We start from the raw sequence: 23,209 nt of genomic DNA on the forward strand, positions 1-23,209 counted from the left end.
ACTGTTTAAAGCCAAAAGTTAAAATAATTACTCCTTCCTCATTTAAAATCGAATAAAAAGCACTACAAATTGAATTATAGTTCAAGTTCACACTTGTATCTTTCCCAAAAATAGTATGATTATTACCAAATGTATTTGGAAAATTCTCTACTTATATCACAACTGCAGGCATAGTGTTAAAATAAAAACAAATATCATAAGCCTTTTGTTTTAGAAAAAATATTTGGAAGTTGTTTCTATACCTATTTGTTTTTTTGGGGGGGAGGGGGTAAATCGGAAACACTCCAAAAATATAAATAAAAAAAAACTAAAAAACTTTAAGTCAAGTTTTTTTTTGATAAAAAACTTAATAGAAAAAAAATTGTAAATAAATTTACAATGTGTATGTACCTATAATGATTTGTGTGTATATTTCATACATGTTTCTCCATCAAAGCATTTATCTAAAGGTGTTTTCATAAAGTGTAACGTTTGGAAGATAATTCATACTTTACAACAGGCAAAACGATGATATGGACAAATGCCGTCACTGCTAGGAATTTATGACTTACAATAATGTGTTTATGCCGGATAAAGCGTGGTTTGTTTTGCATTTTAATTTAACCACGTACCGCTTGCGTTCCGTGATGTTGCATATTATGGTAATATCAAAATAATTCTAATATTGTTATAGTAACGGTTCATTTATCTAACCAACAGTTTCAACCCGTGTCGATTAGATAAGTACACCAATTGTTATTTATATACTATAATATTACATACTAATATTGATTTGCAGTAGTATTTAGCTTCACTGAATTGTTAACAATGATCTACGGGGGACAACGTCCAAAAGCCTCGCGACCTCCGAAATTGGAAATGGCACCGTTCAGTAAAACATACAAAGGACCTAATCCATATAGCTACGCTATCGTACGTCATTATATAAAAGCAATACTTATTACTTTGATTTGATTTATATAATTAATATTAGATTATATTCCAATTAGACGAAGATAAACAAATGATACCTAATTAGTAATATAAGGTGTTATACATCTTCTGTAATGCATAATTAATAATACATAGATAGTTATTTCTACAACTTTAATTTTTTATTTTTTTCTGCATACAAAATTGATATTTAAAACGCATTGGGGCAGGCGAGGATTTAGGTTTTTTTTTTGGAAAGGATCCAGTTGAAATTATCAGTTGACGGAAAAATTAATTTTTCTAAATTATACCACTGCACAAATGCACAAAAAAAAAATGAATAAATGTAAATATCCTACTTTTATTGCAATTATTAAACATACCAAGTTAAAAGAAACGTTTAGTTAAAAAAAAAATCTAAAAATATATAAACACTATTTAGTATGAATATACCTAGTATTAAATTTAGATAAATCTTTTTGTTTAAAACTAAACAATTTCTAGTAATAATTATTATCACTTAAAATCAGATTGTTTGAAAACCCCAATTATATTAATAATTCTGTTTCCAAATTCCAAACATTTTAAAAATACTAATATTTCTATTATAAAAAAAATACAATGCGTGTTGAACTAGTATGCTTGGCAAGTACAAGATTGTATTATAATATGACCTAGTCTTAATCGAGTACTTATCGTCGCTTTTTCTAAACTATTCATAAGTATTGTCAACACTTTTAAACATGACCGGTGCATCAGTAGATAATTAATTGTACGGTTTATTTTTTAGGTCGCCAAACAGCCAGGATGTAATTATAAGATACGTCTTCGTGACATGGAGCGAGTGAAGCTGGAAACATATAGAATAAAAAACGAAGAAGAATTTAAAAGTTTAATGCGACATCATCAGCACAAAGAAATGATCGAGGCGGCTGACAGGAAATCCATTTACAACCAGATCAAGCGGATGGTCGATTGTGGAATGAAGGCTAACGAACATTTGTTAGTCGAACCATGTCCAACGTGAGTGGATTTTAATTTTACCTATATAATATATTATCGACCAAAAAATCTCAATTAAGGAGACTTCCCTAAATATAAGAGGAAACTATACAGGTATTTAAATTATTGGATGATGGTCATAGGATTTTTCTACTTGCCCTAAAACTATTTTGAATACGTTATATTTATCGATGATAAATAAGTGTATCGTTTAGTATATTATAATTATAATACTTAATAGCATTAATTATAAGTAATTTTAGACCAGAGCCAATAGCAGAAAAAAACAACGAGCGGCCTCGCACGCCCGTCGAAGATTTAAAAGAAAAAGCCCAGTTACTAAAAAAACAAAAGGAGAAAGAAGATCAACAAATCGTCGACAAGAAAAGATTACAAATGTTAATGTAAGTTAGAAAATGCATACAATTTCGGTAAACTTTACAAAAGCTCATGTGAACAAAAGTCATAGTATAAAAATATTATAAAAATCAAGAGACGTGGTCTCCAATCTACATATTAAGTATAATGGTATGTAATATTTTATCTAGAGACAATTCTGAAGAGGTGAGGACCGCTGCGGTACTAAGGCGGACCAAGGAAATTTCTAATATAAATTACAAAATACTTATGGACAATGAAAACCTGAGAAAAGAGCAAAAGATCAGAAAGAAAGAAACGGACGATGTTAACCATGTGGAAACGATTCGACTGCTAGTGAGAACTATAATATGATAACGTTTTTATCTAGATGACAAATTGTTGCTTAGCAGTTAAATTTATATATTATACCAATTACTGTGTGTAAGGCTTGTGAAAAACAAAACGAGAGACAAAACGAATGGGAAAAGAAAATGAAATTCAAAAAAGAGTTAACGGAACAGGTGGAACTAAAGAACAAGTTACGAAAGCAAAACGAGGAGGCCAAAAGAATTGAACAAGAGGAAATGAAAATGGCGATAAAAAAACTAATTGAGGAACAAGAACAAAATGGTAACCGTTTAATATTGGTTACTGTTACTGTTTTTTGTATTTTTTTTATCTTCGCTACTTCTTCGTCTTATATCATTGAAGTGTGGTTGTTCAATCGTACCTTGACTCTCAATAAATCTCTATTCCCTATTCCTTCACTATTTTTTTATTCACTCCACACATCCGCATCTACATATAAAATCTACCCACTTTTTTTTAGGTCTAGCTCTATAAATAAATTTCATTTTCCACCGTTCTCTTACAAAACTGATCTCAAATATTTAAATTCTCTATACTACTTATGTCATATTGTCTAGGGCCTAAGGAAAACCAGGTTATATACTTCCTTCCTATAACTCCTTGTAACTAAGCTCAATCTTTAAGTGCTCCAATGCAATCCTCCTAACTTTACCAAGATAATGTTTATATACCACAGAAAAAAATGAACGAATCAAAAATCACACTAAAACTGTGGAAGAGATCAATTGGTTTATCGAAGCAAGATCCAACTTGTTAATGGAAAAGAAGAACGCTACAGAAACGTTTGACGAGACGTTCGCACTTACCATGCGAAACGCCTTACAAAACGATGCCAAGGAAGCGATGGAAGCAAAGGCTCGTTGAATCATGCTTGTGATAACATTATTTTCTCGATTAATAATAATAATTACAAACATTGTTGTTTAGAAGCGGATAAAATTGGAAAACGAGCTTTTCATAAAACAACAAGAGGCCATCAACGAAGACCGCAGAAGGCGTAACGAGGAAATGTCAAATTTGATTTTGAAGCAGATGAGAGATATCGAAGAAATGAAACTCTTAGCCGAGCAAAAGACAGACAATGCGCGCAAAAAACGGGCTGAAGTATATAGTTATATATTTACAACTATTTGATTTAAAATATTTGTGTTATTATCACATGCGGTTAGTAATTATTATGTAACGTCACAACACATATTTTGTTTTAGGAAAACAACAGAGTCTTACACGAACAGTTAGCAGCACACAAGAAATATCTTGTCGATCAAAATGAACTAAAGCGTAAATTATTCCAAGAGTCGATGAAACAATACGAATGTTATTTAAAAGATTCAAAGGAACAAAGGGAAAATCAAATTAAATCAAAATGCCAGTTCCGAAAAGAATTGACCGATCAAATAGAATTCAGGAAACAAATAGTTGTAAGTATTTATTTTACAAGTTGTTCAAATTGTTTAAGCACATACAAAAAAAATGTATTCTATTTTATTCTTACCGTGTTAAGTGATTTGTACAAATTTTTTTTTAGGAAAAACAAAGAAAAATTGATTTAGACAATCACGAAAAGTGTATGATCGAAATAGAAAAACAGGAAGCGCTTCTGAAATCTTTAACTAAACTTTGAAGATGGGTATCGTTCGTGACTCCGAACTGATTTACATTTTTTATACATACTTCATTTCCAAATTCACCGGTTGGGCAAATCGCAATGCAAAACTAATAGAAACAATAATTAAAAAGTACTTTTACGAGTTTCTTGAGTGCGTCGTCTCTTTTTAGTTATACTAAATGTTTTGTCATTATTTTTCATCGGTTTCATAACCAAATTCGATATGCTGCACGATTTTTTTTAAATAGTCCCTTGTTGTTTACTAAAAAACTTCTCTTCTAAAGACAATCCCAGTTAAATTCAACTATGCATTAAAATTTTTTTTTTTTTTGAGTTTCAGGTATTTTTTTTAAATTATCTTAAAAATGAATGTGCTCTCTGACCTCATCGATTTGGTTTCTGTCTCATAATGACGACAATATTCATGTGGTTGTTTTGTACCAATCAAGTTATTTACTGTTACTTATTCAGCTAATGGTAACAACAGGTTGTATCGGTATCCTACATGCATATGTAGTCGAAAATTATGAAAATTAATAATAAAAAAAACAATAGTGCGATGGTATAAGCGCACACGTGTGTTACCACATGTAAACACTGAACACACTCTATGAATATTTAATAAAAAAAACATTTACAAAATAAAATTTGTAACAATTATAAACCTATTACATTGGAATTAACAATAAATATTTTTTTTTGATAAATAAATTAAAAATATGATATAATATGCACACGTTTATATACGCACAGGTGATGAAAAAACGCTATTTAAGTCACTTAAACATCTTATAAGTAGGTGTTATATATTTTTACAGCATAAAACAGTGTACATAAGAAAAATATTTTTGATGAAAATATAAAAATAAAACACAACACCAAAAAGTTAAACTACTTTTGGATTTCGGATTTGTTGAAAATAATACCATGAAGCTTATACAAATCAACCAGTAAATTAATTGACATGATGGAAATTTATTAAAATCACTTATTTCTTAAATATTGCCTATACAAAACTCCTTAAAAACCAACTGTATGCAATCCCCTGAACTATATTTGACATAGAAAAAAAGTAATCCATATCTATGTTTAGTATCTGTTTTACTATCTATTACACGAAGTACGTCATATAGTTTTTTTTAAGTGTCAACAAAGTTTGATTATTGCACCACCATAAACAAAATAATATAATGGTTTATAGTTGGCCACTTATTATAAAACAATAATTGTGAGTTATGACAAAAACTGGGCACAAAGAATGTGCACTTGGGTTGTTAAACTTATAATATTAACTTAAGATAAAGACGAGGTATATATTTTGTAAAAATTAAGATGAAACATAATGCTCTTTAATACTGTACAGTACATATTTTTAAATGTACTGAAAATATTATTATAATCCATACAAAGCCTCGTCATTAGTTTTTCTTGACTTTATTTTTGGGATCTATTTTTTTGATGAATTTTCTGTACGCCAATTTAAGTAAAAAGTAAATCGTAAATAGCACAGCGAAGGTAATGATTGCGATAAATCCAATAACATCCACTAAATAGTATTTCCACCATGGCATCCCGACGGCCGCCGTTTTCAAATGCCTGGCTCCCTTGTGTCTTATCACGTACTCAGTCCAGTAAACAGCCGTTTCGGTAGCACTCAAAGGCCTGTCTTTGAATCTCTTCGACAATTTATTTGCATTTGTTTGATAACTGAAACAGGTGGAAATTCAGCATAATACCGCTAATACATTATCTATTTCAGATTCTAAACTGTCCAAACTTAATTTTAGCCGTTTAACAGTAAAGGTTTCATTGGTATTATCTAACCTGCTGTTGGTGATAATTGCGTTTATGGCACCGTAAAGCGATTCTCTGGTCAAGTTCTCGTATTCCAGCAAAATACCGGCTCCTTTTTCGACCACCTTCAAAATGTTTCTGGGCTGGTCGAAGAAGAACGGGATTCCTATAACAGGCACGCCAGAGTGTACGGCTTCGATTGTGCCCAATAGGCCTCCATGGGTCATGAATAAACGCACCTTGGGATGATCTAAAATGAATGATCAATATTAAAAAAATGTGATGCATTGTGATGTTAATTTATGTTGTATAGTTACTCAGAATATCTCTCTGTGGCATCCAGTTGCTAATGTACACGTTATCCGGCTTGTCTGGCATGTCTACTTCGTATTTCCATAAAACTCGGATTGGAAGCTTTGCGAATACTTCTTTGAATATGTCGAGTACGTGTTTTGGCAGTGTTGATATACGTATTAATGATCCGAATGTAAAAAACATTACTCCATTGGGCGAGTCTTCAATAAATTTCAATATATCCTTTTAAAAAATTAATTGTTTTCACAAGCTTGTTTAATTATAGGCTTAAAAACTAAAGCTGTAGGTTAAGGGTCATTTTTTTGTTAGTATACCTTTTTATAGGTCTACCTTGTTTTAAATAACCCGGTTGTGTTAATTGATTTATTTATTTTATTATTGTTATTATTTTTTTTTTAATTTTAATTGCGATCCGTCAAACGGGTCCCCCGTCAAACTACAAAAAAATATTGAAAACATTCATTCTATCAGCTGACCCTCGACAGTATTATCACAGAATAAACTAAAGGAAATCTTAAGAGCTTATCAAAACATGGTCAGACATCAAGTTGTAGCCAGTGATGCTAGAACTCAGATATTTCTATTTTTTAAATTTGTCTGTGATTTATGGCTATACTGTTCATTTATTAAATGTCGTACGCCGACAATAGTGTCGTCGCCATTTTCCGCATTTGTCGTGTGAACAGTTTAGCCACTGTCCATTTTTTGATAATTTTCAAAAGGTCGGACATGATTTTATCTCGTCCCATAAGATATGCTCCTATGGGACGATACAATATGTAAATATTGTATAGTTTCTTTTTTGTTTATTCTGTGGTATTATCACTGTCTTACTAAATCTATTATCGCCTGTTATTTCTCCTTAACAATCGTTATTCTTATCACTGTTGAATCTCTTATCAGTCGTACTCCCCTTATCAATAAACCATATTTTAACAGCCGGTTCAATAGATTAATTTAACATTTTCGGTTCCCCCCAGGCTAAAAATGTTAACCCTTAAAATGTATTTTACTTTAGGTAACGGCCTAGGCGGTTTCACGTGTATGCCTCCAATTTCCACCATGTTGGGCACGAGCGGTCGCGGTCCGTCCAGTGAAAAATGACCATTTACAAACACCATAGAGGTATTGTAAAGTATATCATTGATGTACGGAGTGTTAGGTCCGAAGTTCTCTTTCAAGAATTTATCAGCCGGCCATTCGCTATAATATTTCCACGCCATCTTGAAATATATGTAGTAGAGAGTGTTGATCACACGTTCCTTAAAGTTCATTTTACCAGCTACTTTCGTTACGATGGTGGGTATGTATGATGGATTGTCCGGTCCACCCACGCGGTCGTAACTCCAAGGTAAATGCGAACTTGAGATCATGGACAACAAAGGTGCCTTGTAATGATAGGCATAACCGACATCGCAGTCTGACCCAAAAATCTCTGTGAATACCTGCAATGAATAATGCTTTTAACAAAGTCAATGGGACTGGTAATTCCTATATAACATTTTTTTTAAGGTTGCTTTTAGTTTAACGACAAAACAATTTTTTAAATAAGCATTTTCTTTCATGACACTTATTTTACACGGTACCTTTGTCAAAATTTTCAAGTAAACCAAGCCTGGTCAACTTTTATATATTATCTCATTTATTATTCTTATAAAAAATGGTATTTCTAATCTTTTTGAAATATTCTAATTAATTTAGAAATCATCTTGTTATATGTTAGATTGGGACGAAACACATCTAATGCCTTCTTATGTCTATATTTAGTCTCTCAATCTTTTCTTGTCGTTACAGATGCCAATCAAAATCAAATGCGATTGTTATTTTATTCTTCTTGACGGTCTTAATCGTTTTTATTAGTATTGTTTTCTTTTGTAATTTATCCTATTATCATATTATGCAATCTCATCTACAAATACATACAACCATTTATAACTTAGAATAACGAATGGTCTGGATTAACAATACAATACATTGAGATGACTGAGGGAATCTCAACAGATCTATCTAAGAAGGCTATTATTATTTATTTTTGTGTGAAAAATAGACTAATTTCCGGCAAAACTCGTGTAACTACCGGCAGAAGATATTAAAATTGCATATTAGCATTACCAATCCATTTAAAACTGACACTTGAGTTTGGTGTTTATTTAAATCCAATCCATTGAATGATTACAGTTAAACTTTAAGTCGTGATCGTAACAATTTGTACTGGTAAAAACAAAAACTAAACTTTGTATACAATTAATTAATCGGTTGTATATTAACATATACAGAGATCGAACCTCCATGACTCAATTGTGTTATATAGTTATAATATGTGTATATTATACGAATGTGTTATTAACAGTAATTGTTGACATGCTAAACGATTGAACGCGGTATGAAAAACAGTATAATTATTAGGAGCCAATGACACTCGGGTTACAAATTAATCAATCATTACTTTTGATTTCTTTTCAAGTGGTTTTTTCAATAGTGTGTACAATAAAACAAATATTACTTACCGCATCGAACTTGATGTCACTTTTCAGCAACGCTTGCACTGTTGGAAGTTTTATACAAGTCTGGCAAATATTCAACGAGTGGCTGGAGATGAACCATTGGTTGGCAAAGATGCTGGACAAAACGTTTAGCACAAGATCAATGCTAATTTTGTTGACTGCCGACGGGAACGCTTTGGAAACGTCTATATCCGTGTAATTGGCGATTGGAGATTTTTGTGGGAAAGATGTGATGACAGTGACGTTATGTCCTCGAGCGGCCAATGCTTTCATCAGGCTTTCATAAACCACCCAATGACTTCGTCCGTTGATGGGGAACACTCCGAGTATGTTGGCTCCGTCAGTTCTGCCCAATGTGCAAGCAGCAACCAGGACCAGTGCACCGATCAGCTTCATCTGTTAGAAAATTATAAGTTTTTTAATAAGATCCGTGAAACTCTGAATCAGTAGGTCGATTAGTGTTTCAGTGTCTCAAACTTGAGTAAGTATTTAATTCGCTGAATCCCATATTACAAGTTGTCAGTAAAATCCTTTCTCCACATTTCTCTGTGATTTATATTTTATATATCACGCTTTCACAAATTAAAGTTTTAATTTTTTTATATAATTGTTAGGCGGGGTAGTAAAGTGTAAACGAATGGAGCTAATGTAAATGGCATTTTATTTTCCAAAACGTTCCTGATTTATTTAATTTTATAATGCACTATTATCGTATCGTCATAAGTGTCAATCGATTTCAATTGAAGACCTTGGGGCAACAACAAGACATGTTCTTTTTATTAATTTTTTTTTTCAAAATGTTTTTAAATCCAAAAAAAAATTTTCAAAAAATTATAAAAATTGTTTTTTTAAAACAATTTAAATTCCAAAAGTTATTCTAAAAAAATTTTTTTGGAATTTAAATTGTATTGAAAAAATTTTTTTTATAATTTTTGGAAAAAAAATTTGAATTGAAAAAAAAGTACATGTCTTGTTATTGCCCCAAGGTCTTCAATTGAATTTAAACTTGCTCCACTTGACTTAAACACAATAATTTACTAAAAATTGTTTATTCATTTTTTCTAGTTTCGTTTATAAAAAGAAAAACTGCAATTTAAAGACGTGACTTAATTGGTTTATTAAAGATATATGAAATGTATAAATATTGACAAAACCCGTTTTCTAATATTGAAATAGATAATTGATCAATGAAAAAGCAATTCATTTCTGGCCAAGCGATTAGTCGACAGACTTTTTAAAAACATTTTTTGAAATAAAAAATGTATTAACCTTATTGTTTAGTCGAACGAACATTTTTTGAACTCAAAATTTAAAAGCTGAATAATCGTAATTTGTTTACTGTTTTGAATGTTTATTCACTATAACTTATCCATATCCAATAGTCATTTAAATAAAAATTAATTAGCATTTAAAATAAATAGCGTGTACTTACTGTTAAAGGAGTACACGAATGAATCCAATGAATTCAATGAGTTGAAGACACCGATTAATGTCGGTTAAATAGTTGAATGAATACTGTAGTAGCGGTTACAGCTACAGTTATACTATTAGTTGGTACATTAACGTTATAACTGTTTATGTAACTGCAAAGATATTATGCCATTACTCATTATCGTACACATAGATCATTTGTTCAAAAATATTTTTTTTTTACTCTAAATGCGACGGATAAGACGACCGCTTAACGAAAAAAACGGCTAGAAAAATAGTAAATAGATAAATTTGATTATTATGTAAGCCGGGCACTACAAGCCGAGGAAAATGTCTACAACATGAACATTATAATAGTAATGTGATAATATTGTATTTAATTCGTGGCCTAACCGACTAAATCAAACGCCAAACTGAGAGGTCCAGCTCGGACAAGGAGAACATGACTGATGAATACTACTCTCACACAGTCCATTGGTCTGACCGTCCACTATGGTCGTTGTTCATAGTATAATTAAAATTAATATATAACACACGTGCAAAATGCTACTTGTGTTCAGGTACACGCACCTAAGTTATTCATATAATCGACAACCTTCGGACCGAACAATACAGGGACAGCTCTGTGGCTAATTATTGCCCTTGATTTTACTTATCGTCTATAATTTTTCTTGCCTGCTTATTATTATTAATTTTTTTTTTTAATAAACACGACCTAATGTTTAATACTATCAATTACACTGCAGCCGCTCCAAACGTTTAATGAATAATGTCTAAATATAAAACTGATGTAAGTCGATTGTTAATAGGTACAGAGTTGAGAAAGTGGTAATGCGCGTCGATTAATTCTGCTGCATCAATGATCATCTCTAATCTCATATTTCCTTTAAAAACGAGGTGATGTTCTAAAATTAATTTAAACCAATTTGTTTGACTTCTCGGTTCCTGCCGTCATTAAGATAGTAATTAATTTACTATTTTATTATATTGTTATCGTTATTTAATCAAGGTAAGACTTCCTTGTTTGTACCTAACATGTAATATTGTATTTACCATAAAATGTACCCGGTTCGCGTGCATGTAATAATGGTATGTAACTAGTCCCAAAGTCATCGTGATCACCTTGATTTGTGATGACACTTGATTATATAATATTATTCTAAAGTCTTAAACCGATGTTTTTGCAGCTTTGACCCACAATAATGATTTATATATACATAAATATACATTTTTTTTAACTTGATTATGAATAAACGCATGTTTATATGATTCGAAATTAGATCATCTTTGAACATTGAATAGTAAGTATGGAATGCGTTTCAAAGCAATAACGAAAGGAGATTGCGCTATCTATGATGAATATTATAGTAATATTTATATAATATTCTAACAAACATAAGTTAAAGGTACCTAATCTGTCGATTGTGTGTGTGAAGAAAAAAATGCAAAATAGTATGTTTAATAATATAATCTTACTCATCGTTTATCGGCATAAAAAGTAGTGTCAAAAAAATTAATGTTGTAAACATAAGAATATATTTTTTTACTTGTACTATTTACCTATATCATATTAATTTTAATAGAATTAATTAAAAAACAATAAACACGATGCTGAGGGTTTTGCGGTCCTGTTGACTGGGTCGCTTAATATATTGTTGTGATTAAAATACTAACACTTGGCATCTAAAATTTAAGCGAAAAAAACATTTAAAAATAGTAATTTTTATTTTGTTTATAGCACAATATTATCTTTCTGTCTATGCTAATAGTAGTTAAGAGATAAGATAGTGGTGACACTGATGATTTGTTTAATAATAATTATAGTTATCAACAAAAATATGATACAAAAATACATTTATACTAATATATACTATACCTATTATACAGTGTATACAATTATATAATCAATTTTTGAACGATATTAGTAATGACTAATATCACCTACATTATCTACCTCCGTTTGCTGGCCATTATAATTCAACTTGTAGAAGAGAAAAAATAGGTGAGCTCAGAGACGTATTTAGGAATTTTGCGCCTGAGGTAAGAAAAATAAACACCCCCTTCCCAACCTATATTTCTTCATCGATAGGTGTATTTGTAAAAAAAACACATGATAGTGAAACCAATGCATTCTTCGCTACACTCATAATCTGAAAGGTATATTAGGTATACATAAAAAAAACCTTTTTAAAAACATGCTTTTCTAAAAAAAAAAAATAGTAAAAAGTGAACTAAAAAGTAAAAATAATTTTATTACAAGAACAATTTACCAATCAATTGTAGCATATTTTATTTAAAATGTCAATTACTTTGAAAACAATCGAAAATTAATTTTTGACTAAAAAGAAAAGCGTGGGCCTTATTCATCAAAGTCCAAATTTATTGAGTTAAGTATTAAGAAATGTATGTGTCACACTCTAATATTAAACCAAATTTAAATTACAAAAAAAACTTACAATATAAAACATTATCTGATAAATGTGTTAGGGACTTGGTTGAATAGGGCCCACGCTTTTCTTTTTAGTCAAAAATTAATTTTCGGTTGTTTTCAAAGTAATTGACGTTTTAAATAAAATATGCTACAATTGATTGGTAAATTGTTCTTGTAATAAAATTATTTTTACTATTTTTTTTTTTAGAATACTGGCAGTTGGCACGACCGTTTAAACATGTCTACGAAATATTTTTGGGCGGCCATATTCTGTGTATCTTAATTCTCAAACTACAATATACTTTTCTATGTCCTGGTATTTTCAATGCATGTTTCGTGACAAATTAAAACCACAATAATAAATTTATTAGTATCATTACTTTTTTTTATCACCCAAATGACCTACCGTATTATATCAAAATGATCTCCAAAATTTACCGCCTGGGGACCAAGCCCTCCCCTGCCCCCCCCCCTAAATACGTCTCTGGGTGAGCTTATGAATTTTATAAACTGTATAATAGCAAAGACCACTGAAGGACCTTAAAATATGGTTTTGCAGGTTTCTAAAAATCAAGTGCACCTTTTTTTTTTAAATCCAAATTGTGTCCATCAATTAAAAGTCTACGAATTTGTTTTTACTGTTAAAATATAACCTCAACAGCGAAGGCTGGGTTTACATTAGATTTAGTTAAATTATAAAACTCTGAAAAACACTTACACTGTTTTAAGTTGTACACACCGATTGCCCTCTAGACGAATGACCTTACACTATGGAGACATTTCATAGTCACAAAAATTGTTGTCCGCTATATAGCAGCACTAGTATTAAACTTCACTTGTGAAAATATTGAATGCAAGAATGAGTGACAATACATGTCAAAATTATTCTTTTTTTATATTTTGGTTCTTTATTACTGAAATAATAAATTGGGTTATGTCCATGTTAGAGCTTTTAGAATTGTGTAAAAAATCTTTTTTGTAAAGAATTTCTCAAGTTCTAAGAAAAATAATTACCTTCAGTTTCAATATTCACCAATAAAAACCAAAGGCCATATTCGGATTTAGATTCTTGGTTTACCTAAATCTTCCTTCGGGGTGTTCAAGATTTTTAACTTTTGACTTTTAGTTTCAATTGCACGCGGAATTGTAGCTGATTACTTTTTGAAATTTCACGCCAAGTTAGGTTAGCCATACAAGCGGTATTAATCAAACCCAATGAGGAAGGGAGGGGAGGGGACTAACCCTTTACTGTAATTTGTTATATAGCTTAATATATGGAATTAGGTTGCAGTTTTTAGTAAGTCGGTTGCAATTAGGCGGTGTTAAAATATATTGGCGAAGGTCCGGAAGAAAAATGGTCTAGGGATGATTGCGGATTGACAGTGAATATCCATTTTAACCGACCCGAATGTAAAGTACCTAAATCACTGCAATATGAGCCGCTAAAACGTTGTGTACATGCAATTTAAACGGAAACGATTAATAACCTATTTAATGAGCCGTGACAATTTATCGTTTCAAGTTGTACCGAGTATGCACCAGGCAATTATTCTCAACCGTCTAGAACAAAGTTACGGATTTTATACTTTTCGTTTACAACAAAAGCAAATACAAGAGTTGGGTAGCGCAAAAAAATTATGATATAATATTAATTTTGTACTTTTTTAACCTACCAAGATAGTTTGCACAACACTACACGTTGAATCATTCAGGGCGAATTAAGAAAACTTTTTAATTTAAGAACAAGTATAGGCAATATTTTTTTAGTTTGAAAAACTTTAAAATGTACTACGAATAATCGAGCCTTTTGGATTATTTGTTGTTAGGTATAGGAATACAAAATAAGTTCAGTTGTTTCACGCTTAAAATAAAAATGTTCAAATGGTAATCTATACACATTGATGAACACATATATATGTGTGTGTGTGGGTGTGCTTAACTAAACTAAATAAAAACGGTAACTCAATTAAATAATCAACAATAATAATGTTTTCAATAATCCATAATAAATAATAAAATAATATCTCAATAATTCAATAATAACAATAAACAGTTGCCCTTTTGGCACAGATAAAATATTTCAATTAATTATATATTTTCATACAAATTATGTTTAATTTATTATTTGTTTTAACAAACAGTAAGTAATTCAAGTGTGGATAAAAAACTCACCACAATAATAAAAAAAAACAACACTACAATGATAAAAGATAACCTTTCGTTTATTTATTATATTGAATATTTAAATCATTTCAAATTGAATAAACTGGTTATACAACCGTGTATAAACAACTATAGTTAGTTTAGGAAAAACTTAAACAACACTTATGGTTGTATATTATAGAATAATAAAATATTTAAACAAACCCTTAATAGGATGTCAGCGCAGTGATTCACCGGCACTATAACATGTTAACTTTAATTGAAAATTAGTGGTTCTTAATTGATGTTAATGCAAAAATACCCATTAGATTATTTAAAGAAAACAATATTTTTAAAGGCATCTCGAAGCCTTTTTTTTGAAAAACTCATTTTTTAGAAGTTGCAGTGTTTAAAATTGACACAAATTGTATTATTTAAAAAACAAACAATTAAAGAACATCCTATTTAAAATAACGAAAAAAGGCCTTCGAGGTGCCTTCAATAATGCTGTTTTCTTTAATTTTGATTATAAGTTTTTTTGCTCTAAAACAGCAACCGGGGGGAATATAATAACGATGAAATAACGAGAATTTTGTTGTTAAAATTATACTATTTTACAATCAGTAAAATGTATTAAAAACAATAGGTACATTAATTTTTGCACGGTCGCTATTCTACGGGTATTTTGTAATGATCTTCGCACTTCTCAGCTTATCTAATATTGATAGGTACAAAGTTTAATTTGCACGATTAATTTGTAAGACGTAAGTTGATTTATATGTTATTTTTAAAATTACGACGAAAAAAAATAAATCATTGGTTGTATAATATATAGTTGTTTTGTAAAATTTATTGGTATAGCTCACAAAAAAAAAATAGTTGGGAACCACTGCTCTAAAGTCACTCAGTAAGCCGTTTTTTTGGAACTAAAAAACTAAGTTTTCACGGAAAAATGTTTCTAAATCGCTGTCACGGATGCTGAAAAATAATTTAACTACCAAAAAAAGTCCTAACTACTGAGTTAATAATTACACATCACAGTTTAAGATTTTGAGGTAAAAAACTTTACTCCTTAAAATGGGCTGCGCTGACACCCTCTTAAGGGGATTCGATACCGGCCGTTTTTTCAGTCAAAAACACATTATTTTTTGTCCATCGCACAGGCTGAACCAGTATTCCGATAAAAAACAAATTTGAATTTGTCATGAAGTTTACTTAAGATCTTACGAGGCACTTTTTTCAATTTTGAATTTTAACCCTTTCCAAATTTGAAGTTTGAATGTTCAAATGTTTCTTATTCATAGTAAGAAAAATATACCAAAAAAGTACCTCGTAGGATACCAAGTAAACTTCATAACGAATTCAAATCTGTTTTCAGATTACTAATCGGATCACTGGTTCGGTCTGTGCGATGGACAAAAAATGTACTATTATATTAACTATAGGCTTTTACTCATAGTAAAAATGAATTCAATTAAAAATAATACCATGAAGTTTATACAAAGTTTAACCGTTAAATTAATTGACATGGTCGAATTTTATTTAAATCACTTTTTTCTTAAATATTGCCTATACAAAACTCCTTAAAAATGGTCAGTATCGAATCCCCTTAAGAGGACGCTACCCAGGCCATTTCTAAGGAGTAAAGTATAGGCAATTTTTCGAAAAATCTTAAATTAGAGTTTGAACTATATTATATACTTATTAATACAGTAATGAGGATACTTTATTGATTGCCATATTTTCGTCAGACTATCACAGTCACTTCTATAGGATAAATTACAATTTTTTCCCCATCAAAACTGCTTTGCGCGGGACAAGAATGTGAGGGCAGTATTAACAGTAGATTTACCAAATTTTCACAATGTATAGAGAAGAACTTTATCTACGGGGTAGCGATTTTATTTGTTTGATATCTATACTTAATATTTTTTTTATAAGCAAATGAAAATTGAAAAAAAAATAGAATCTTCACGAAGAAATAATTTTAATTGTGATTAAGTTATCAAAAAACTAAAATCGCTACCCCGTAAATAAAGTTCTTCTCTATCCATTGTAAAAATTGTATACGGCTACTGTAAATACCGCCTTCACATTCTTGTCCCCCGCAAAGCCATTTTTTGCGGATAAATTACGGGTGGGTAGCGTCCTCTTAACTATTGTGCTTAGGTTATAATAGTATTTTTTTACTGTCAACAGTATTTATTTTGAAAATACTAAGTTACAAATAAAATTGAGGAAAGAATCGTTTAAATTCGTAGTGGCTTAACCTATTGTAAGCTATATTGCGTTTTTCAGCTGTAATAATACGCCTATAGTTTAGTGTGACAATGTCACGTCCTTCGTTCATATTAAAAAATATGAGTTTTAGCGGTTGATATTGCACATTAAAACCGCTAATTGTTGGCCATTTTGGTCGTTAGGTACCCATGTGTGATTTCTCTAGAGACTTAACGCCGACACGTTAAAAAAATCAGCCGGAGAACCACGTGGATCTCGGAACCGATCAATAAGATTCGACCTAGTTACTTCGAATGGCAAAATGCTAGTGTTTTCATAATTAGCATACACCAGCTAGGTATGTGTAGACAAAACATAATGGAACTATTTGTTCGATACCTGTTGACTGCTTGATTAATTCACACCTAGGAGAAACATAGTGTAATCTACCTCTTTTATTTAGGCCTTTCCTTAATCTTTCTTCTTCTGAGGGAAAAGGTTTTTGATATTTGTTGTGTTGTCAATGTGTATTGTGATTATAATATACTGAATATTGTAAAAAGGGCTTGATTGGATGTAGCATGTTTATATAATTTAAAAAAACAACGAATAAAGCCTATAACTAATGAAGAGTAATATACAATGTAATACTAATAATCTAAATGTTAAGAAAAAAACGTTGATAACATAACGATACAATTATGATAATGGAAAATAGGAAAACTATTAATTTATTCGCGTTTGTGCTTTGATAATGTACTTAGTTTATGAGTAATACTTTTCGTAGCGATATAAACAAACAACGCAATTGTTGTTAAGGCAAAGAAAAGTAAAAAAATGATATCCAACAGAAAATATTGAAATCTATTCAACTTCAACGCGGCAGATTTCAAATGATGAGCTCCTTTATGTTTGATTACATACTCAGTCCAATATACTATCTCTTGTTTTGGCGTCCTTGGTCGGTCCTTAAATCTTTTAGACAGTTCCATGGCATTTTTCCTGTACCTATGAACATATTTATTAACATAAACTAGATACAAATAGAAGCTAAAGTAGAAGTCTTGATTATTTAAATCAATAATATACTTACTTAGCCCTATTGTAGATCATTTCGTTAATGGCTTCCACCAGTGTCTCATTGGTTAGCGTGTTGTAGTCCAACATCTTACCTGCGCCCCAATGCACCACGTTGGCGATATTGTGTTTTTGGTCGAAAAATAACGGTATGCCCAACACAGGTATTCCACTGTCGATGGCTTCGTACACACCCGCCATTCCACCGTGTGATATAAACAAGTCTACTTTACTGTAATCTGTAATGCCGGTATGGAAAATATAGTATAGATGACAACAAAAACCGGAGACCAATTTTGTGTGAAAAAAAAATAATAAAAAAACGGGGTAGCCATGCAAAAATAAGATCTCAATATTTCAATTAACAAGTAGGTTTGAACTTTACACATTTTTCGACTTATTCATCATCATATTTACTTAGTATATCTCTTTGCGGAAACCATTTCCTGATCATTACATTGTCCGGTAATTGTCCGAGAGTAGCGCTCTCGTATTTCCACAATACTCTGTGTGAGATTCCAGACAATCCTTCGACAAAAGCTTTTTGTATGTGCAAAGGAGCTGTATCCATTTTAACGGTAGATCCAAACGTAAAGTATATCACGCCATTGGGAGATTCGTCGATAAATTGTTTAATATCCTAGACAAATATCGTTGACCGGTTAGGTTGAGCGAACAAACTTTACCTACAGTTTAGTTTCATAAAATTGTTTTTCACCTTGGGCATACAAGCATAAGTAGCCTACCGCAATACTCTCACTCCACGCTTCTGGTTTAATTTTTCTTGCATTTACACAACCATTACAGTCTATTGTCTTTCATTCCGCTGTCATTGATGTGCACCTCCCAATCTTCCTCTGATATAACCACTCTTAACTCTTTCTAGCCTAGGCACATCAGAAATTCACCTAAATTGACCGTTTTGGTCGCATAACCCAACCATGCATATTTTCTTGCATAACCGATTCCAAATATTTCTCAGCACTATTTACCACTTACTTACTCTTTAGGCATTATAGATTCTTTACCTACACCTAGGTTTACATCTATTTTCCCCCTATCTATTGCTCTTTCAATGCTCTTCTCGGTGGCTTATCAACATTAACATCACAATTATTCGTACTTGCGGCAGCGGTTTGGGAGGTACCAAGTGAATGCCTCCGATATCCACGAAATTGGGTAAAACAGGTTTAGGCAAGTCCACGGTAAAATGGCCGTTGATGAACACCAACGACGTGTTTTTCATCACTGTATCCGCGTCCGGCACGTCTGGCCCAAAGTACTTGCGACCGATTTTCGTCGCCTCGCGGTCTACCCATTTATATACTAAATGAGAATACAAGTAATCGTAAAAATTCATGAACCGTTGGACAAAGTTCGACGGCGTGGCAAACCCAGAATGGAACGTGGACACGTATGCAGGGTTCGTGTGACTAGCAAAGGTGTCGTGATACCACGTGTTCATATGACTAGCAGTTACTAAAATTTGAGGTATCTGTAGATGATGAGAAACGTATGAATCGCAAGACGAAGCCAACAACTCTGTGATGAACAAATCAAACCTAAGAAAAAAACACAAACAAAACATATCCGTTAACAATTTTAATGATTCTAGTTGTGACGCGAAATTTAGGATTCCTCAATTGGGTTTGTGCAAATTTGCTTAGTTGTGGCATAGTACGAACTAGCAAATTATAACAGTTGTTTGGACAATTTTTTAGAGCTGATGCTTTACTTGTGTGATCTTATGGTGTTCCAAAATTCATCGAGACCAAATACGATATCGCACGTGAACCGATGACGACCATTCAAATACGGAAGATTATTAGCTACCGAGCATTCGCCCATTATGTTTTCCCAAGGCATTGCAATACCAGACGGTAAGGTGTGCGAAATGTCCACTTCGGTGTAATTGGCGATCGACCTGCCTTTGAGAAACGGCGTTATAACCGTCACATTGTGTCCACGGGCTACCAGTGTCTGCAGCACTGTATCCAAAACGTTCCAATGACTTTTGGCTGCTAGTGGTACCAGAGCCAAGATCTGAGCTGCTTGTGTGTATTGTAATGGTAATACCAGCAAAGACAAAACCAGCAACCACATACTGGACACGGCTCTCGTACCTTTACAATACTAAATATTAACAAGAATAATTATTCAGATTTGTAGTGCTTTTTTGTTACCAAAAAGTGACATTGATCCTTTTTTTTTACTAGATCCAGTGATTTCAGGTGATCAAGTAGAATATTCTTGATCTTAAAATATAACAAAATATGAGACTATACCATACCGTTAAAGTTTTAAAAATGTACAGATAACTAACAAAATATTTTAAACGATAATATTATATTTTAGAAACGTTTGATTACTTGATTCGTACAAAATATTAATTATATTGATAGGTATAAACTCGTGATTTATGTCAAATTATTATTAAGATCTAATCGGTTGTTTTAAGTCGTCGGCAGGCAAATTATATTTCTGAAGAGGTTTTTATGGCCCGTAAACATTAGTTTTAGAGATTTTAGTATTAGTTTTTAAGATAATTTTTACGTGTAAACTCGACAATCCAACACTTGTAGACCCAAAGATAAAACAATTTTGTTATGACTGACTACTCACTAACATAATAATTGCATTATAGAGGAAAACCTATAATATTGTATGAGTTATATTTTTTATAACTTATGTGCAGAGCTGGGAATTTTTCATTCGAATAACGAATAATTAATAATTTATTCGAATGATCTCTTTATTTGATACTATTTGAGATGATTAAACTATTTTATCGCTATACATTGTTACATGAAAATAATTAGCCTAAGAAAAATAAAATATTCAAAAATCTCGGAATAAATCATTTAATTAAAGTTTTTTTTTCTTTGAATAATAATTATTCGAATAATGTCCAACTCTGCTTAAATGTTAATTACAGTAGGTACTTGAAAAGTTATGGATTGCAATAACTTAGATATTTAACATTAAAATCAAGCAATAATTTAAAAAAAAAGCTTTTGAAGTCCAGCTTTTGAAATAATATTCAATACAATACCATAAGTAGTGATAGTGATTGTTTTTGGGTGTTGTTGTTTTATTTTAGTAGGTACAACTGAATTTAAATTAATATTTATACAAAAAAAATAACAACTAGTAAAGTATGTAATACCTAGGTGTACTTACTTAGATTTCGAGTTGTGATGTTTTACAGATTTTAGATATAACTTCGTACATAGAATGCATGTGCGAAGGTTTAAACTTTTTTTTTAAATAAATTGTTGAAATTATTGTAGAAATACACTGCACAAGTACTGATGATTTGTATTTCATGTCGGTTACTATCAATATGGCCCACTAAAACAGTTAACAAAAGATAGGAACAAGAGTTATTTTTTTTATACCTTATCGTGAATACTGAACTGTTATGAAGGCAATATAAAGTATGAAGTCATATATATAATTAAATAGTTGATTTATTTACATTGTTATGATTATGTTTTATTGGAGTATTTATATCTATCGGATTAATGACAGCGCTGTTAACTGAGTGTGTTGCATTCCGAATGTTTTACTTAAGTAGGTACATGATCTAGTAAAGAATTGCCAAAATGAGTAAGCTTAACCTAACTTAATGTCAATGTAGCTAAAGTTTATTTATTTATTTTGTCCTCGTTTGTACTGTTTTCACTGTTTTCCTTCTGTTTCAATTTTAGGATGGTACAGTTTTTATTGTCTTAGATTTTAACTGCGTTAGCTTATAGTGTTCACGAGATAAGTTTTTTTTTATTACAACATTGTAAAATCAATAACTTCTCAACATTCGAGCTATACAAATAATATCACCTACCTCGTTGGACATGTCTATTGATAAAACATTTTTATCACTGTAAGATAAAAAAGGTTAAGCAAAAAACTCGATTTTAGACATATTTTTTTTATAGAATTATGCATTGTTATAAATAAGAGTTTTTTTTAATACCCATATAATTTCGTTATAGCCAGCAAAACCTAGAAGCACCCAAGTATAACGCAATGGTTATGTACAACTAGATATACTAAGCATAATTGAGTATACACTATACAGTTTAGGTACTATAGATAAGAAACATTAATGTGTGACAAAAATTGCGCATTTTAATAACTTATCTAAATACTAATCAAAACTGTATTATTAATATGTCATTTTTTTTAAATGTTTTATGAGTTGCACTATTGAAAAATACTTTAGGCTAAATCTACAAATAATGTGATATTTTTGTTATTACTTACTTACTTATTTTATATGAGGTTGTCTTATTAATTTATATATTTCTGTGAGAACACGTTTTGTTAAAATTATATATTAATAAAATATATGATTTTATGGGCAATTTTAGATGTAGGTACAACCTTGAACTTAACTTATTAACCATAACTTTTTTTTTTAATTTGTCTGCCTTGTTTATAATATTTTTCAATTATAAAAAATAAGTTATGATCGACTTATTGGGTTTTACTCTAAAACATGCACTTTAGAAAACTATTTTTATTTCATTTTTTTTCATTTAAAAAAAAACGAAATTTTAAGTAATTATTTAGGTCAAACCCTAAACGTGACCAGATAAAAACTTGATCATAATATTTAAAAAATACATACTTCAGTAAATAATCGTTCGGTCCGTATTTGGGACTTGATTTGTGCCTAAAGACTTAATAAACTTACTAATCAAATTGGTACAATTCTTACAATCAAATCAAGTACAAGCTATATTAAATAAATGATAATTTGTCGTCCTAATTAAAAAAAAAAACAACTTTATGCTATTTAATATTTTTTAAAAAACGTTTCTCAAACTATGGAACCAACGAATTCAACGACCGCGTTCGTCTAAGACAGATTTCTTATTTAAATAATTAATAAACAGCTCATTTTTGGGCGTTGGACCTTTGTAAATAAATATTGTTCTTTTATCTGGTAATTTTGGTCTATTGCCTAATCGTAGCTTGACCTGTCAGATACGTTACACTAGCAAAAGATTCAAGAAAACGGAATACAATAGAAATATA

General features: G+C 30.9%; 3 protein-coding genes across 5 annotated transcripts; 1 reads left to right on the forward strand and 2 right to left on the reverse strand.

Moving 5' to 3' along the window:
• Positions 1 to 834: 834 nt before the first annotated feature.
• LOC126846206 (protein BCAP-like) lies at positions 835 to 4,267 on the forward strand. Its single transcript, XM_050585453.1, has 9 exons — positions 835 to 912; positions 1,703 to 1,935; positions 2,178 to 2,318; positions 2,463 to 2,628; positions 2,721 to 2,904; positions 3,320 to 3,498; positions 3,571 to 3,747; positions 3,852 to 4,064; positions 4,172 to 4,267. The coding sequence occupies exons 1-9, from the start codon at positions 859 to 861 to the stop codon at positions 4,265 to 4,267; spliced, it is 1,443 nt and encodes a 480-aa protein (XP_050441410.1). The 5' UTR covers positions 835 to 858.
• Positions 4,268 to 4,791: 524 nt separating this feature from the next.
• On the reverse strand, positions 4,792 to 10,793 carry LOC126846837 (UDP-glucosyltransferase 2-like). Its single transcript, XM_050586651.1, has 6 exons — positions 10,298 to 10,793; positions 8,869 to 9,261; positions 7,375 to 7,806; positions 6,364 to 6,583; positions 6,077 to 6,296; positions 4,792 to 5,959 (listed from the first exon to the last, which is right to left on the reverse strand). Exons 2-6 carry the CDS (start codon positions 9,259 to 9,261, stop codon positions 5,671 to 5,673), a joined length of 1,554 nt encoding a protein of 517 aa, XP_050442608.1. The 5' UTR covers positions 10,298 to 10,793; the 3' UTR covers positions 4,792 to 5,670.
• Positions 10,794 to 17,684: 6,891 nt separating this feature from the next.
• On the reverse strand, positions 17,685 to 22,910 carry LOC126846360 (UDP-glucosyltransferase 2-like). Of its 3 annotated transcripts, XM_050585698.1 has the most exons (8): positions 22,800 to 22,910; positions 21,347 to 21,517; positions 20,350 to 20,421; positions 19,902 to 20,289; positions 19,290 to 19,728; positions 18,584 to 18,806; positions 18,183 to 18,405; positions 17,685 to 18,097 (listed from the first exon to the last, which is right to left on the reverse strand). In XM_050585698.1, the coding sequence occupies exons 3-8, from the start codon at positions 20,360 to 20,362 to the stop codon at positions 17,821 to 17,823; spliced, it is 1,563 nt and encodes a 520-aa protein (XP_050441655.1). In that variant the 5' UTR covers positions 20,363 to 20,421; positions 21,347 to 21,517; positions 22,800 to 22,910; the 3' UTR covers positions 17,685 to 17,820. The 3 variants fall into 3 exon arrangements, with proteins under 3 accessions (XP_050441655.1, XP_050441654.1, XP_050441657.1); XM_050585697.1 differs by lacking the exon at positions 22,800 to 22,910 and having other exon boundaries at positions 21,347 to 21,590; XM_050585700.1 differs by lacking the exons at positions 20,350 to 20,421; positions 22,800 to 22,910 and having other exon boundaries at positions 19,902 to 20,299; positions 21,347 to 21,590.
• Between the last annotated feature and the right edge of the window lie 299 nt (positions 22,911 to 23,209).

This window comes from Adelges cooleyi, unplaced genomic scaffold (assembly GCF_023614345.1).
Source record: "Adelges cooleyi isolate 19-005CV unplaced genomic scaffold, UGA_ACOO_1.1 ACOO_flye_CR_arks_rails_tigmint_CR_PRNA_9, whole genome shotgun sequence".
Taxonomy (NCBI): domain Eukaryota; kingdom Metazoa; phylum Arthropoda; class Insecta; order Hemiptera; family Adelgidae; genus Adelges; species Adelges cooleyi.

Excerpts from the sequence above, each read along its gene's own strand:
- LOC126846206 (XM_050585453.1), top strand. The coding sequence starts at position 859 with ATGGCACCGTTCAGTAAAACATACAAAGGACCTAATCCATATAGCTAC. Across the intron at positions 3,499-3,570 it reads AGGAAGCGATGGAAGCAAAG|AAGCGGATAAAATTGGAAAA; the intron begins GCTCGTTGAATC and ends ATTGTTGTTTAG. Across the intron at positions 3,748-3,851 it reads CGCGCAAAAAACGGGCTGAA|GAAAACAACAGAGTCTTACA; the intron begins GTATATAGTTAT and ends ATTTTGTTTTAG.
- LOC126846837 (XM_050586651.1), bottom strand. The coding sequence starts at position 9,261 with ATGAAGCTGATCGGTGCACTGGTCCTGGTTGCTGCTTGCACATTGGGC. Across the intron at positions 7,807-8,868 it reads GTGACATCAAGTTCGATGCG|GTATTCACAGAGATTTTTGG; the intron begins GTAAGTAATATT and ends TATTCATTGCAG. Across the intron at positions 6,584-7,374 it reads CGCCTAGGCCGTTACCTAAA|GATATATTGAAATTTATTGA; the intron begins GTAAAATACATT and ends ATTTTTTAAAAG.
- LOC126846360 (XM_050585698.1), bottom strand. Across the intron at positions 18,807-19,289 it reads CTCCCAAACCGCTGCCGCAA|GATATTAAACAATTTATCGA; the intron begins GTACGAATAATT and ends ATATTTGTCTAG. Across the intron at positions 18,406-18,583 it reads TCCGCAAAGAGATATACTAA|ATTACAGTAAAGTAGACTTG; the intron begins GTAAATATGATG and ends CCGGCATTACAG.